At 33.8% G+C, this 16,683-nt stretch overlaps 1 protein-coding gene across 9 annotated transcripts in view; it reads left to right on the forward strand.

The window, feature by feature from the left end:
- Positions 1-15,560, forward strand: part of EXD2 (exonuclease 3'-5' domain containing 2) — a 108,997-nt gene extending 93,437 nt beyond the window's left edge. For all 9 annotated transcript variants that reach the window (XM_085857608.1, XM_085857615.1, XM_085857613.1 and 6 more), the window contains one exon: positions 14,263-15,560. In XM_085857608.1, coding sequence (XP_085713734.1) covers positions 14,263-14,464 — 202 coding nt within the window. In that variant the 3' untranslated portion in view covers positions 14,465-15,560. The remainder of the gene's footprint in view (positions 1-14,262) is intronic.
- Positions 15,561-16,683: the final 1,123 nt, after the last annotated feature.

The raw sequence follows: 16,683 nt of genomic DNA on the forward strand, positions 1-16,683 counted from the left end.
AAGCATAGATCTGGGGAAGGGTATAAAACAATTTCTAGTGTTGAAAGTTCCTAAGAGCATAGTGAGCTCCATGATTAGGAAATGGAAAGAATCTGGAACTACCCAGACTCTTCCTAGAGCTGGCCGTCTGACCAAACTGAGCAACCGGGCAAGAAGAACCTTGTTCAGGGAGGTGACCAAGAAACCAATGACCACTCTGATAGAACTACAGAGTTCCTTGGCTGAGATGGGAGAACCTGCCGGAAGGACAACAATCTCTGAAGCACTAAACAAATCGTGGCTGTATGGGTGAGTGTCCATACAGAAGCCACTCTTGAGAAAAAGGCACATCAGCATGCCTGGAGTTTGCAAAAAGGCACATCAAAGACAGAGCAGGAGGCAAAAGATTCTGTGGTCTGATGAGACGGAAATTGAACTCTTTAGCCTGAATGCAAAGCGTTAAGTCTAGCGGAAACTGAGCACAGCTCATCACCCATCTAACACCATCCCCAGCATGAAGCATGGTGGTGACAGCATTATGCTATGGGGATGCTTTTCAGCAGCAGGGACTGGGATATTTGTAAGTATATTGGGAATGGATGGAACCAAATGGAATGGATGCAAGACTGTAACAATGAATGGAACCAAATACAGGTAAATGCTTGAGGAGAACCTGCTTCAGAGTGCAAAAGACCTTAGACTGTGGCAAAGATTTATGTTCCAACAGGACAATGACCCCAAGCATACAGCCCAAGCAACACTGGAATGGTTTCAGAGCAAGAACGTGAAAGTCCTTGAGTGGCCCAGCCAAAGCCCTGACTTGAATCTCATTGAGAATCTGTGGAAAGACTTGGAGATTGCTGCTCACCGACGCTCCCCATCCAACTTGATGGAGCTTGAGCAAATCTGCAAGGAAGAATGGAAGAAAATCCCCAAATCCAGATGTGCAGAACTGATACAGATATACTCAAGAAGACTTGAAGTCTTAATCCCTGCCAAAGGCGCTTCTACAAAGTCTTGACTCAGGGGGTTGATTACTTATTGACACAAGACATTTCAGATTTTCATTTTTAATTATTTGAAAATTTTCTAAAAATATATTTTCACTTTGTCATTATGGGGTATTTTGCGTGGATCGGTGACAAAAAATGTGAGTTTAATCCATTTTAAATTCAGGCTGTAACACAACAAAATGTGAAAAAAGTCAAGGGGTGTGAATACTTTCTGAAGGTACTGTATGTCCTCATCCCATGGCTTGACACTTATGCAATTATCATTTTCTGCATTGTCAATCACTCCAGCCCCTCATAGCAACACACAATATTTTTACAATTCTTCCTACATGTAATGCTGCATCGACACTTCTGTTTGTCCTATCCCCATGCAAAATTAATCTCTGGTTTCTTCCAATCAGCCTAATCACCATCCCCACCATTGCCTGCCCTCTCCCGTCCCCTCCCCCAGCCTGCTCTCGCCTCCTCTCCCTACCCTGGCCTATCCTCTTCTTCTCCCCATTCTTTGTTCCTGGCATCCCCACCTCACCTGTGCCTATCTCCACGCTTGTTTATGGTGGATTTTTCTTGTTGCCCGTTTCACGTAATCAGTAATTTTGCGTAGCATGTTGGCCTAATGTAAATTGTGCTCGAAATATATATTATACAGTATATTTACCATAAAATGAATATTATATCCTTCAGCAATTTCAATGCTCTCCAGTTTTGCTACATCAGAAAATCATATTTTATTTCATCGTATTTGTTATCTCCACAACCCAAGGTGGATGAAGGTTGTTTTTTTTTCACCCTTGTCTGTCTGTCTGTCTGTTTGTATGTGAGCAGGATATCTAAAAAAGTTACGGACGGATTTGGACGAAACCTGTTAGGCAGGCTGGGTGTTTGCCAAGGACGAATTGATTGGATTTTGGTGAAGATCTGCTTCTGGATCAGGATACTGGAATTTTTTCAGTGATTCTTCATCATTGAGAGGGTCAAAATGACATGTATGTATGTATGTATGTATGTATGTATATGTATATGTATATGTATATGTATATGTATATGTATATGTATATATATATATATATGTATGTATGTATGTATGTATATGTATATGTATATGTATATGTATATGTATATGTATATGTATATATATATATATATGTATGTATGTATATATATAAATATATAAGAGCCTGGTGTTGGCGCAGTGGTAAGGGCAGCGGCTTGGGATCCAAAAGGTCCCGAGTTCAAGCCCCGTTGGGCCACTGAATTAATACACCAGGGGGTTGACTCAGCCTGTCATCCTTCCGAGGTCGGCGAAATGAGTACCAGTGCACTGGGCCGGTGTATACCCTGGTTAAAATAGGTGTACCATATCCCTGTGTCATAAGAGGCGACCAGGGTTGCGTCAGGAAGGGCATCCGGCGTAAAACATGTGCCAAATAACTATGCGGATCATACAGATGATCCGCTGTGGCGACCCCGAACGGGAGCAGCCGAAAGAAGAAGATATATATATATATATATATATATATATATATATATATATATATATATATATATATATATATATATATATATATATATATATCAATCACGATGTCTCAAAATTTATGGATGGATTAGGATGAACCTTGGTGGACAGGTTGGGTTTTTGACAAGAACAAATTAATTTGATTTTGGTGAAGATGCGGATCTGGATCCGATAATTTTTTTATACGCCCAGATTCGGGTGAATATACTGATTCTGGCTCACTTTTCCCCGTGTAAGTGGATGGGGGATTTTCAGCGATTCATATATTTTTTTTTTTCCCTAAAAAGTAAACCCCCTTTTTATCCCAAGGTATATTTATTTGTCTCCCCTTTTAACCTAGGGGCACTCTTCAAATAACCAATGCAATAAGATAAAGATTTGTTCAAGTAGTAAAGTAGTAATGTGTTTAAGGTGATTCTGAAGAAATATCTGAAACATATTAGCCAAGGGACACTCTTTTTCAAATAACCAATGCATATTGTTTAGCTCACTCATTGAACCTATAAAGATTTGTTCATTCTCAAATTCCTTCAATAGTTTAATTTTCTTTGCACAATAATCCACATCTAAAATATTTAAAAATAAAACATTTGAATCTTTATATTTTTTTTAAGATACCCCTTTTGTGCCATTACGAAATGATAAACTTCTCTTAATGCTTTTGTTTGACCACCTCCTGAGCCACATATCATTTTGAGATTATAGTAAATTGTTTTTTCATTGTTCAATTGATAACCATCAGAGTTTTCAGTCCATTCAAGGATATTTAATTTTTTCTTTACATCCTCTTACTAGTTACTAGTTTTTAAATTGATTCGCTTATTTGTTTTATTAATCTTTGTTTTAGTTCTTTTTTCAATAAGACTTATTTGATATTTTTCACATTCATTATGTTTTCCATTTATATACCAAGACTGAGATTTTCTCCACTCTTTGGTTTGATTAATACTTGTTTTTTACTATTTATATATTGTGAAAAAACGTGGCGGAAGCCCTTAAAAACCCGAACCCATCTTGCCATCGTTAAAACACAATCTATTCTATACACTCCATCATACAATATCCATATGGAACACAATCTATTCCATTATCTAAAATAAATCTCTTATCATCAAAGGCTCCTCATGCCTTTTTATTTACTTCTTCACTATATATCTTATGTTTATAACTTCTTGTTGCATTCATTTTCCTATATTCTTCTTTCTTATTCATCAAACAATTATAATTTCTAAAAGTTATTGATTTCTTAATTACATATTTCTTTGTTCCCTTTAACCTCTTATCAATCTGATCACCATACTTATAAGCATATGCCTTTGCTCTCAATCCAATAAACTCACTCATTACTTTTCCACCCAACTCATCCTTAAACTTACTAATAACCTTTTCATTCTTTTTTGGAAAATAACTCACTCTTCTTACTAAAATTACTTGCATCATATACTCCAATATTTTTCTTCATATCATTATAAACATCATCAGTTTTTATATCTAGGATAAAACTATCAGTGTCCATATACAATAATGAAACATTTTCACCATACTCTTTCTTTAAGCCATTATACAAATAATCATACATCAATATCTTTGATAAATCAAGAACTGCTGTTCCAATATAAATTGGTTTTATCCATTACAATACTTTCCCTTTCCATATGAATAGCAGAAAAGTTCTCTGAAAAAACCTCTTCTGTCTTAAAACTTGGTTTATTTTTCATTCTGGAAGCTTCTTTCCAAAATGTTGCAAATCTAATGTTTTGCCTGTTTCTAACATTTTCCATTGTCTTTCCAAAGACAGCATTATTCATCAATTTATAGAATTCCCTTTCAAATTTTACTTTTGTATTTGTTCTCATATCTGTATTGAATTTAATATACTTTTTCATCCAAGGACTTTGTTTAAATTTTAAAACTCTATGAATTTTAGCTACTCTCAATCCTTCTCTCAAAAACTGTTTCAAGCTTCTCTGATGCAAAATATATCCCTCTTTATCATAGAATGTTGTTAATAACTTTTCTGTTGATTTGCCTTTAATATTAAAACTTTTATGATAATCACTTAACCATTCTTTCTTTGGGGTTTTTCTCACATGCAAAAGGAAGGTCTTTATGCTTATTATGAAGATCACTCGGGTACCTCAAATAAACTTCCAAATAATAACCTTCTTCTTCCTCATTCAATTCCTCTTGAGAAGAAATTACAATATTCATCAAAGCCTTTTTATAATCCTTTTCTTCTTCCCACTCTAATTTACCAGAAGGCAGAGATTGAGACATTGCCCATCCATACAAATTATTAGCATCAAAATACATCAAATAATTACTATCTTTTTCACTATCATAATTTGGAAGATATTTATTATTTGCTTTTGCATATCTTTTTGAACATACTTGTGATATTCCACCTCTCTTCGACTTCTCGATCATCAAAAGCATATCGACATCACTGATTAAATCTATATCTTGTTTTGTCATTTTCAACGTTGCACTCCAAGCTAAACCAGGAGCTGTGAAATAGTGGGCAGAATCTAATCCATAACAATTTTTATTATGACAGAGTGATCTAAAAGCTTCAAACACATCAGCTTACAATAAAACATGTTTTTAGATACAAATCATGATATTCTCCAAAGTTCTTTATCTTAAATATTTTCCAAATTTCTTGTGCGTGTTTATATTCCTTATCACTTATCTTTTCTTCATAAAGGTTATTATAGAAACTTGCTTTTCAAGGAAGTTGTGTTTCTTTAAATCTCATAAATGAATCCATATAATCATGAGGATGAATTCCCTTACTTGCAAGAATTTTCTCTTTACTTTGAATTTCATTCCTTGTTTGAATTTCCTCTCCAGTTAGAATTCCCTCTTTAATCAGAATTTCATCTTTAATCAGAATTTCCTCTTTCGTTAGAATTTCATTCATTGTTTGATTTTCTTTATAATTCAAATTTCATCTTCAGTTAGAATTTCTTCATTCATTTCTTCATTAATTCATTAATTGTGGAGATTAATAAATCTCAATATAAAGACATTTTATATCATTAAATAAGGTATTATAAGTTTCCATGGACAATAAAGATGCCTCATATTCTTTTGTTGTGTCAAGTTGTAGTGGGTATGGGAATGAAGATGTGTGGTCGCTTGTTGTGAAATTTAATACTCAGGTTTGTGCTTCTCATCTTATTTAATATGAGGTAAAATGTCTTTATATTGAGATTTATTAATTATATTCATGTTCATCAACTGGTCTAAAATGGCTGATGCTTCATTAAAACATTGTTATTTCCAGCCTTCTTACTACCGAACAACAATAAGTCTATTAACTAATTGCGATGGGTCATTTTGGAAGAAAACTAACACCTGAACCAAGGATACTTAAAGCCTGAATAATGTGTTTCTCCTTCTCATTCTTGCTATGTTTACCAGAAAGACTAGCCCTATAATCAACAGAGTTCAGCAGATCAATATATACTCTTTCATCATTATTTTCCTTATCCAATGGTTTATCAAACTACTTTGATTCATTCCTCACAGTTGAAGCTTGTCTTCCATCTTTTGTGAGAAGAAACATTAATCTGGGGGTTAGTTTAACAGGGGGTTGAGCAGACCTCAAGAACCTTAATTCATCATTAAATATCAATACATTTTCTTGAACAAGATGAAATATTGCTGGTTGTTCTGTGGGAATGAGTCCTGCTTTGGTTTTTGATTCTGCTGAATATTCATTGTTTTGAAGAGCATTCACAATATAAGCAGGGGGGTGATTCATCTCTTCCAGTTGTTGAAATAATCCTTCATCATCATATTCTCATTCCCCTAGATGCTCTAATTCTTCCTCTGTCATTTGATCAAAATCTTTTAACATTTGAAGTTTTTTAGGAGTATATTCTACTGTGGGAACTGTGGAAACATCTGCAATTTTTTTCTTTGGAAGTTTGTAAAAGTGGTTTAAAAAATTTATCTTGTTTTCTTTCAAATGCTTCTTCACCCGTTAGTTTCTGTCTGCGTTTCTTCTTTATGTCTTCCTGTTGTTTTACAACTTTTGAAACCAACTCTTGATAAACCTTAAATCTTCTTGCTCTTTCTTTCGCATCCATTTATTTATTGGAAAATATCATTTAATAGCTCATCTTGTTTCACAACAATATATTTGTATTTTTCAGTCGTGTGTTTCATGTAATCTGCAAATTCTTTTTTACTGCATAATGTAGAACAATTGTCTCTCCAAAAATTATTTATATCTATTGAATTTAACTTGAATAAAATAAAAGTATTAGCATTGTTTCTGATGGAACGAAGAGGAAGTTGAAAGTATGATTGACTCAGATAAATACAATTACAAGAAGAATGTCTCCCTCTTGTGTAGTAGCTGTCCATTACCGTTTGGTCTCTCTCATTAACACAACCATCAAAGATAACGAGGTTCTTTTGTGATTTATCCAAATCTTGGGGAGACGGTATATCATCTGTATTATCACTAAGAATACAAGTTATCAGTTTTTATTTCTTTTTACATCTCTCTGTATCACAAAATAGTTGTATTATATCTTCAATGTTAAAATCATTTAGGTTTTTTTGAAGTTTAAATAAACCGATTATATCTTCTTTTTGAAGACCAGCATTAAAACCTTGTGAGAGTAGTTGATACTCTGGTTGAAAACTTGACTTTGTGAAAATTATTAAATTATCATAATCTAAAAAATTGGGAGACAGGAGCATCTTCAAAAGTAAGCAGGTTTTTCCGCATCCACTTGAACCAACTATGAGACATCTTAATGAATTTGGGAGATTTTTATTGTTGTTAAATTTTATCTTATTTTCCCAAATGGGTAAAAAATCATTCATTTATATATTTGGAAAACATGTTATTTAATTTATTATTGGCTTTTTTAGAAACTCTATATGTTATCCTAAGTTCAGGTTTAATTTCAAGATAATCCATTATTTTATTTATGCAATATCTTGTGTTGATATTTCCCTGAAAATCACATCCATGAATAATATATAACAACAATCCTTTGAACATTTCTCTAATACGTTCAGTTTCTTCCATTGTAAGGAAAGGTGTGTTATCACCCTCATGCTTTACATTCATTTCTCTAATCAATCTTGTAAAGTAATTCATTTTTGGTGTAAATCTAAAGGAATTATTTTCCTTTTTATATTTTTATTATCATTAATTAGAAGATAATCACAGAATATACATTGTTTATAGGCTTTTAACTCTGTGTTTAATCCCACTCTATCACACGCAGGACAATTCTCAAATTTGTCATCTGGAGAATCGGGGAAGTCTAGCATATTTATAAAGTAAAACTTTACCTAAACTAAAATTCATCGATACTTTCAGTTGCATATTGACTCATATTTAATAATATTACCATCGATATCTATATACTTTTTTTCATTACCAGATTCAACTACAACATTTTTTATATTAAAGGTAATTTTAAAATGATCCTTAACTACTATTGAACGAAATGTCATTTCACCTGATATATTAACATCCTTTATTTCATCAGGATTTACATCTTTAGGGTTGTTGAAAAAAATACAAATTTCTCCTTGCATATTACAGATGGTCTTATCTTTTCTTTCGAAAGCTTCATCCATAAGGTTTTTATTTTTTGATACTTTTTCTTGTTTCATTGCTTTTTCTAGTTTTGAATATATTACCAGAAGGAGATAATTTAATTGATGTTCTTCCAGATATACTAAAAGCCCTTCCACTGAAGGAAATTGAAGAACTCACCTTATCCACCATAATTGTTTTTATCCAATAGTTGTTATATTTATCTTTGTTCAATTTTACATCCTTGACATATTTCTCAGTATATTTTACAAATGAAGAAATTGTTTGAAGCTTGTGTTTTGTGTCTTGAAACATTTGTTTTTATTAAGTGAAAAAAGTTGGAGGATAAAATGGTTTTAAGCACAGATTCACCTATAAATGAAACGAAATTTTCATCAAGAAAATTTTAGTTTAAGCAAAGTTTTATTATATAAATATGGTGAATACAACGTACTGCGATGTTTGTAATCATGAATATAAGTATTATAAAAAAACACCTTCAAACCAACAAACATACATTTAATCTATTTTAGCAAATATCTCCTCTTGAGTTGGAAAGAAAACATTGTGATATCTGCTCAAAGGATGTTTTGAAGAGTAGTTATAATAGACGTCTTCAATCACAAAAACACAAGAAAAATGAGTTTAAAGTAAAGGGAGACTTTTCTATTGAAAACACTGATGGGGCATTTAAAGGGCATAAAGGATAAAATAAGGATTTTTCAATTTGGAGAACCCGGGCCATCATCAATAGCTGAATCAATTGAAATAGTGAAACCTGATGTTGAAGAAGTTATTAAAAAGACATTAAAAGAAATGAAAACTTTAAAGTTTTATATGGGAGTGAAAATGAATATGAAAAGACAAGATGAAGAACAAACTCCTTATATGAGAACAGATCTTCATTTTATAACATCATTTCAAGATTTTTTGAATAGTGGGGTTTATGAAGAACTATCAAGACAAGAGGAGGATGTTGATAATACATTGGGAGGAAGTGGATTTCATATTCAAAAAAAATCATCTTTTTAGATATACACATTCTAAAATCAAACTCTCTTAAAGCTTCTTCTTATATTGAATTACCAAAAGAAGTAAAACTAAGGAAGGCAGTTGTTAATATTAAGAACAATGATAATAAATGTTTTCTCTGGTCTGTTCTTGCTCACTTACATCCACCAAATTGTAATTCAGAAAGAGAAAAACAATATATGAAATATGAGACTACCTTGGACATTAAAGATTTTAAATTCCCAATGCCACTAACAGATATTCCTAAATTTGAGAAAAAGAATAATCTTTCTATTAATGTATATGGATTAACGGATACAAACAAAGTTCAAATATTAAAAATTTCAAACAACGATAAAAATGAAGAAACACACATTGATCTTTTATTTTTTAGTGTTGGAAAGAATTCACATTATACATACATCAATAATTTATCAAGATTAATCTCTTCTCAGGTATTGAGAACAGCAAACAAAATATATCCTTGTAAGCGATGTCTTAATTCATTTCATACAAAAGAACGATTAGAACAACATTCAAAATATTGTAGAAATCATAAATCAGCTGTAATTACAATGCCTAAACCTGGTGAAAAGATTTATTTTGAAGATTATAATAAATCTATCATGCACCCATTTGTGATATACGCTCATTTTGAATGTATCCTAAAAAAGATAAATACTGCTTCTCCTCATCCAAAAGAATCACAAACAAATAAATATCAAAAACATATTCTTTATGGTTTATGTTATTATAGCAAATCATCTGTTTGAGAAAAGTATAATAAACTTGAACATTATAGTGGAAAAAAAGCTTCACAAGAGTTTGTAAAACTATTAGAAAAGGATTGTATAAGACTAACTAAATTAATGAAAGAAACAAATGAACCGATGAAATTAACCGAAGAAGAAAAATTAGAATTTAGAAAGAACAATATCTGTCATATTTGTGAGGAGGAAATTGAGGAGTCAAAAGTTAGGAATCATTGTCATATTACTGGTAAATATAGAGGTCCCGCTCATTCCTGTTGAAATCTTAATTATAAATTTCCTTCTTTTATTCCAGTCTTTCTTCACAACAGCGCCAACTATGATACACATCTATTTATAAATGAACTTTCAAAAACACCAGGGAATATTTCTGCCATAACAAACACAAGTCAAAAGTATATTTCATTTACAAAAATGATATTCACAAAACCTTAAACTCGTATTAGGTTTCTAGATTCTTACAAGTTTATGGGAACACCACTAGCCTACCCAGCATCAAATCTAAGCTCCACGGGGTCTTTTCCAAATCTTAATTCATTCTTTCCAAAAGAGGAAACTCTAACTAAAGAGGAAATTCAGATTAAAGAGAGAATTCAAAGTAAAGAGGAAATTCTAATTAATGAAGAAATTCTAATTATAAAGAAAATTCAAACAATGAATGAAATTCTGATTAAAGAGGGAATTCTAACTGGAGAGGAAATTCAAACAAGGAATGAAATTCAAAGTAAAGAGAAAATTCTTACAAGAAAGGGAATTTATCCTTATGATTATATGGATTCATTTATGAGATTTAAAGAAACACAACTTCCTTCAAAAGAAAGTTTCTGTAATAACCTTTATGAAGAAGAGATAAGTGATAAGGAATATAAACACGCACAAGAAATTTGGAAAATATTTAAGATAAAGAACCTTGGAGAATATCATGATTTGTATCGAAAAACAAGTTTTATTGTTAGCTGATGTGTTTGAAGCTTTGAGATCACTGTCATAATAAAAATTGTTATGGATTAGATCCTGCCCACTATTTCACAGCTCCTGGTTTAGCTTGGAGTGCAATGTTGAAAATGACAAAACAAGATATAGATTTAATCAGTGATGTCGATATGCTTTTGATGATTGAGAAGTCGAAGAGAGGTGGAATATCACAAGTATGTTCAAAAAGATATGCTAAAGCAAATAATAAATATCTTCCAAATTATGATAGTGAAAAAGATAGTAATTATTTGATATATTTTGATGCTAATAATTTGTATGGATGGTAAATTAGAGTGGGTGGAAGAAAAGGATTATGAAAAGGCTTTGATGAATATTGTTATTTCTTCTCAGGAGGAATTGAATGAGGAAGAAGAAGGTTATTATTTTGAAGTTGATTTGAGGTACCCGAGTGATCTTCATAATAAGCATAAAGACCTTCCTTTTGCATGTGAGAAAAACCCCAAAGAAAGAATGGTTAAGTGATTATCATAAAAGTTTTAATATTAAAGGCAAATCAACAGAAAAGTTATTAACAACATTCTATGGTAAAGAGGGATATGTTTTGCATCAGAGAAGCTTGAAACAGTTTTTGAGAGAAGGATTGAGAGTAGCAAAAATTCATAGAGTTTTAAAATTTAAACAAAGTCCTTGGATGAAAAAGTATATTAAATTCAATACAGATGTGAGAACAAATACAAAAGTAAAATTTGAAGGGGAATTCTATAAATTGATGAATAATGCTGTCTTTGGAAAGACAATGGAAAATGTTAGAAACAGGCAAAACATTAGATTTGCAACATCTTGGAAAGAAGTTTCTAGATTGATAAATAAACCAAGTTTTAAGACAGAAGAGGTTTTTTTCAGAGAACTTTTCTGCTATTCATATGGAAAGGGAAAGTATTGTAATGGATAAACCAATTTATATTGGAACAGCAGTTCTTGATTTATCAAAGATATTGATGTATGATTATTTGTATCATGGCTTATGAAAGAGTATGGTGAAAATGTTTCATTGTTGTGTATGGACACTGATAGTTTTATCCTTGATATAAAAACTGATGATGTTTATAAAGATATGAAGAAAAATATTGGAGTATATGTTATAAGTAATTTAAGTCAGAAGAGTGAGTTATTTTCCAAAAAGAATGAAAAGGTTATTGGTAAGTTAAAGGATGAGTTGGGTGGAAAAGTAATGAGTGAGTTTATTGGATTGAGAGCAAAGGCATGTGCTTATAAATATGGTGATCAGATTGATGAGAGGTTAAAGGGAATAAAGAAATATGTAATAAAGAAATCAATAATTTTTAGAAATTATTATAATTGTTTGATGAATAAGAAAGAAGAATATGGGAAAATGAATACAATCAGAAGTTATAAACATAAGATATATAGTGAAGAAGTAAATAAAAAGGCATTAGGAGCCTTTGATGATAAGATATTTATTTTAGATAATGGAATAGATTGTGTTCCATATGGATATTGTATGATAGAGTGTATAGAATAGATTGTGTTTTAACGATGGGAAGATGGGTTCGGGTTTTTAAGGGCTTCTGCCACGTTTTTTCACAATATATAAATGGTTAAACCAAGTATTAATCAAACTCAAGAGTGGAGAAAATCTCAGTCTTGGTATATAAATGGAAAGCATAATGAATGTGAAAAATATCAAATAAGTCTTATTGAAAAAATAACTAAAACAAAGGTAAATAAAACAAATAAGCGAATCAATTTAAAAACTAGATATGAGTAAGAGGATGTAAAGAAAAAATTAAATATCCTTGAATGGACTGAAAACTTTGATGGTTATCAATTGAACAATGAAAAAACAATTTACTATAATCTCAAAATGATATGTGGCTCAGGAGGTGGTCAAACAAGAGCATTAAGAGAAGTTTTTCATTTCGTAATGGCACAAAAGGGGTATCTTAAAAAATATAAAGATTCAAATGTTTTATTTTTAAACATTTTAGATGGGGATTATTGTGTAAAGAAAATTAAACTATTGAAGGAATTTGAGAATGAACAAATCTTTATAGGTTCAATGAGTGAGCTAAACAATATGCATTGGTTATTTGAAAAAGAGTGTCCCTTGGCTAATATGTTTGATATTTCTTCAGAATCACCTTTAACAAATCACATTACTACTTTACTATTTGAACAAATCTTTATCTTATTGCATTGATTATTTGAAGAGTGCCCCTAGGTTAAAAGGGGAGACAAATAAATATGCCTTGGGATAAAAAGGGGGTTTACTTTTTCGGGAAAAAAAATATGAATCGCTGAAAATCCCCCATTCACTTACATCGGGAAAAGTGAGCCAGAATCAGTACATTCACCCTACTGCCCAAATATCTATATATATATATATATATATATATATATATATATATATATATATATATATATATATATATATATATATATCGGGCGTATAAAAAAAATTATTAAAGTGATTCTTAATAATTGAAAGATAGGGTGATTATAGCAGGATATTTAGGCTTGCCCCGAAGGGGATGGAGACTATTAAAACGTATGTACGTGCGTGCGTGCCCGCATTTATACCTTTTTACTTTTAAAATTTGGACATTTTCTTCAAAACCGCTCAATGAGAAAAATTTAACCTTGGCATATGTCATCAACTCTCCATGGGGTGTATAGGGTGATGTCATCGGTGAATTGGTATTCCAGTCATAATTCGTTGAATTGAAATCCTTTCCCGAAAAACCAAACTTCAGATATCAGATCTGTGACCCGATGTGAGTGCATAATTGAAACTATGACGTTAATAACCCATGCCAAGAAACTCTGACGTAATGGTGTGCTCGGTTGATAAGGCTATATGGGCCATCATAGCAGTGGGTTGTAATCGTAGCGTATTCAGTTAATGGTGGTATGTTTGTTCATAATGAACGTGCGAGGCGAGACTATGCGCTCTGCGAGTGCCGTTCTAGTTTAAGAAGTTATGGACGGATTATGGCAAAACTTGTCGGATGAGTTGGGTAGGTGACAAGAACAAGGCAATTAGATTGTGGTTAAGGTCCAGATGCAGATCCGGTCTATGAGTGGGATACAAAACGTAAACTGTTGAGCCTTGCAGAAGTGTGTGTGCTCTCCCGAGTGCCATTGCAGTTGTCATTATCATCGTGGTCATCATTGTTGTTGGCTTCCTGTGTTTTTGGACTTATATTACCATGTTTTCACTTCCACAATCGTTGAGTCTGATAACGTGGCAGCTCTGCAGCAATTTTATACTATGCCTGTCGAAATGATAAAATTATTTTTTCATGGTGCATGTGAAATGAATTTGCACAAGATGAATGAGACAACCTTGTACGTACATTATCTGAGACCTCTTATGATTGTAATGGTATTCAGATTGTGTTCATGACTGAATCGGCTATTTTGTGTTTGCACCTGTTGCAGGTTGAACAATGAAGCATATATACCACATGGGCCAAAAGTAGTTGAAGCCTTTGCTAAAAAGGGACTATGTGGCTTGCTGGAACTGGAGAAACATTGGAGGCAGCATTTTCTAGACTCTATGGCCCCACAATTTCTACCGAAGCAATGGTCTCCCAGCCACAACCATGAAAAGATGTTGCTACTTGCTGATGAGACAACATAGTTAGTAGTGGAGCAACAACTAAGTCATCTATTTTTTTTGATGGTCTAGACTGTTCACAAGCCCAATGTCACATGAGCAGATGGCTGCACACACTGCACAGATCGATGATTGATGCTTTCAAATATGTTTTGTTTTATGACAAGTTCCACAAGTTAGAGGATGATATTTGAAGAATGTTCAATCGCTAACGGTCTTCAGTCAAGTGCAATGACCTATCAAGAGATTTTGGTCCTCCCAAAGGACCATGGCTTTTTTGCAAGGGGAGTGGGGTGTAAGATGCAATTGGGTCATAAATGTCGGCATGAACCATTTTATGTTTGGCTTTAAAGGTTATCAGCAAAATTTTAAAATCTATATGTTGGTGTAATGGGAGCCTGTGAGATTTTCCTTTTCTCTCTTCCTTTCTCCCAATCACCCAATTTTATTCTTCCCCCCTCCACTCACCCCTTATCCTGTTCATATGAAGGTTCATCCTTCCTTTAATTAATCTTTCATTCTTCCTTCATATGCTGTCATCCATGTATTCCTATGTGCTTACCTGTGAGAGCAATGGCAAATGCTTTGCCTTCTGTTCACAATGTGACCTCATTCTTACCCCCTCCACCCACCCCCCGCTGTCTTCAAGACAGTTATTCGCCACCTTCTCAGATGCCCCCCCCCATATCGAAAGCCATGATCTTTTATACACCCGTTAAACCACCCCCACCCCTCCCAAAATTTTGCTTGTATATCCATCTTGTCCACCGCTTGCGTTTCTCCCCAACCCTCATCTTTATGTGCATCCCTTGTTTGTCTGTCTCTGTCTACCTTCTCCCTCAGTCCTATTGGCAATTCCCCTTTCTCCTGCTGTTCCCTTGATGTTGTGCCCTGGTCTGTTCTGTGTCCTCGCTCTTCCATGAGTCGAGACCATGTATCTTTTAAAAAAAACTTCTCCTTCCTCTGACCCTTTCCCTTTCTCATTCCCATTCTCTTACCATGCTCACTCCTGTTTCCTTTCTCCTTTCCTTTGCAGTATATATGCCCATTCAAAACAATCCATCATGCAGGTAAACTGCAGCTTTCCTCAGAGCATTCAATAAACTGGCTCTTTGCCCCAGCCATATGTGTTGTCCACATTGCAGTTATTGGTGTTCAGAAATGGAAACGTCTTTGTAAATGCAGACGCATGGGTTCTTCCTTTTTTTTCCTGCCAATTGAGTTTTAACTGTCGTATTCCTGTTCCTCACCCTCGTATTCCTGTTCCAACTCAACCAGCTTATTTTTGTTTTTTTTTCCATTTGCAGAGTCGAGACTCGTGGAAGAGCTGCAGCACAGAAGAGCGCATAACAAAAACAACAGTGCACATAATTGCCCCTTCCCCCGAATTCCTCATTTCACCATTCCTGTTGGTGAAATAAGCATCAGTCCCCGATGGGGCTATTTATTTATAACGAGCGAATACAACCTGTCACTTCGTGGGTGGGGATATTAAGGGGGAGAGAGGACGGAGGGAAGGGAGGGGAGGCAGAGAGAATGATATGTTATGCTTAACCGAACACATTAAAAAAAAAGTCAGAACAGCTGTACACATAATGACACCAGTTTATAATGTAATCCGCTGGCACATCTGCAAAAACTTTGATGTCCCAGTTCCAGAAAATATGTTGGAACATGAACCAAAAATAATCACTGAAAACATGGAAGTACCGACCGCTCACATACGAACTAATGATCCCATCGAGCGTGAACATCAAAAACAAAGCGTTGCGACCAGATGTACTTTTTTTTTTTTTTTTTTTGTATACCTTGGTCGAGGCTCGTATGAGAGCTAACACACAACTCACAGCAAGGAGGCATGAGACAAGAGGGGCGGGAGTGGAAGGGACAAAACAGTGGGGAACAGACACATTAGGTGAACTGTGGAAGGGAGAGGGATGGGGATGGGACGGGGAACATGGCGAAGAGAAGATGGACATTTCAGGGACTTTCAGGAAGGAAAGCAGGAGAAATGAAGGAAGTGGGCTTGGGTGGATTTTCGGGGGTAGAAAAGATCGAGGATTTGGATGGGGGAAGATAAGAGGTGGTGGTGAACAGCTGTTTTGAAAGCCTGGAGGGAAGAATGGGAAAGAATAGAGTGAGGAAGTTTATTCCAAAGGCGGGAAAAAAGAGGAATGAAAGAGTGAAGATGAGCAGTGATTCGTGATTTTGGTAGTTTTACCAGAAGGGGGTTGTTGGCGGAC

Source organism: Eptatretus burgeri, chromosome 15 (assembly GCF_056783735.1).
Source record: "Eptatretus burgeri isolate ZD-2024b chromosome 15, Ebu_testis_v1, whole genome shotgun sequence".
NCBI classification, from domain to species: domain Eukaryota; kingdom Metazoa; phylum Chordata; class Myxini; order Myxiniformes; family Myxinidae; genus Eptatretus; species Eptatretus burgeri.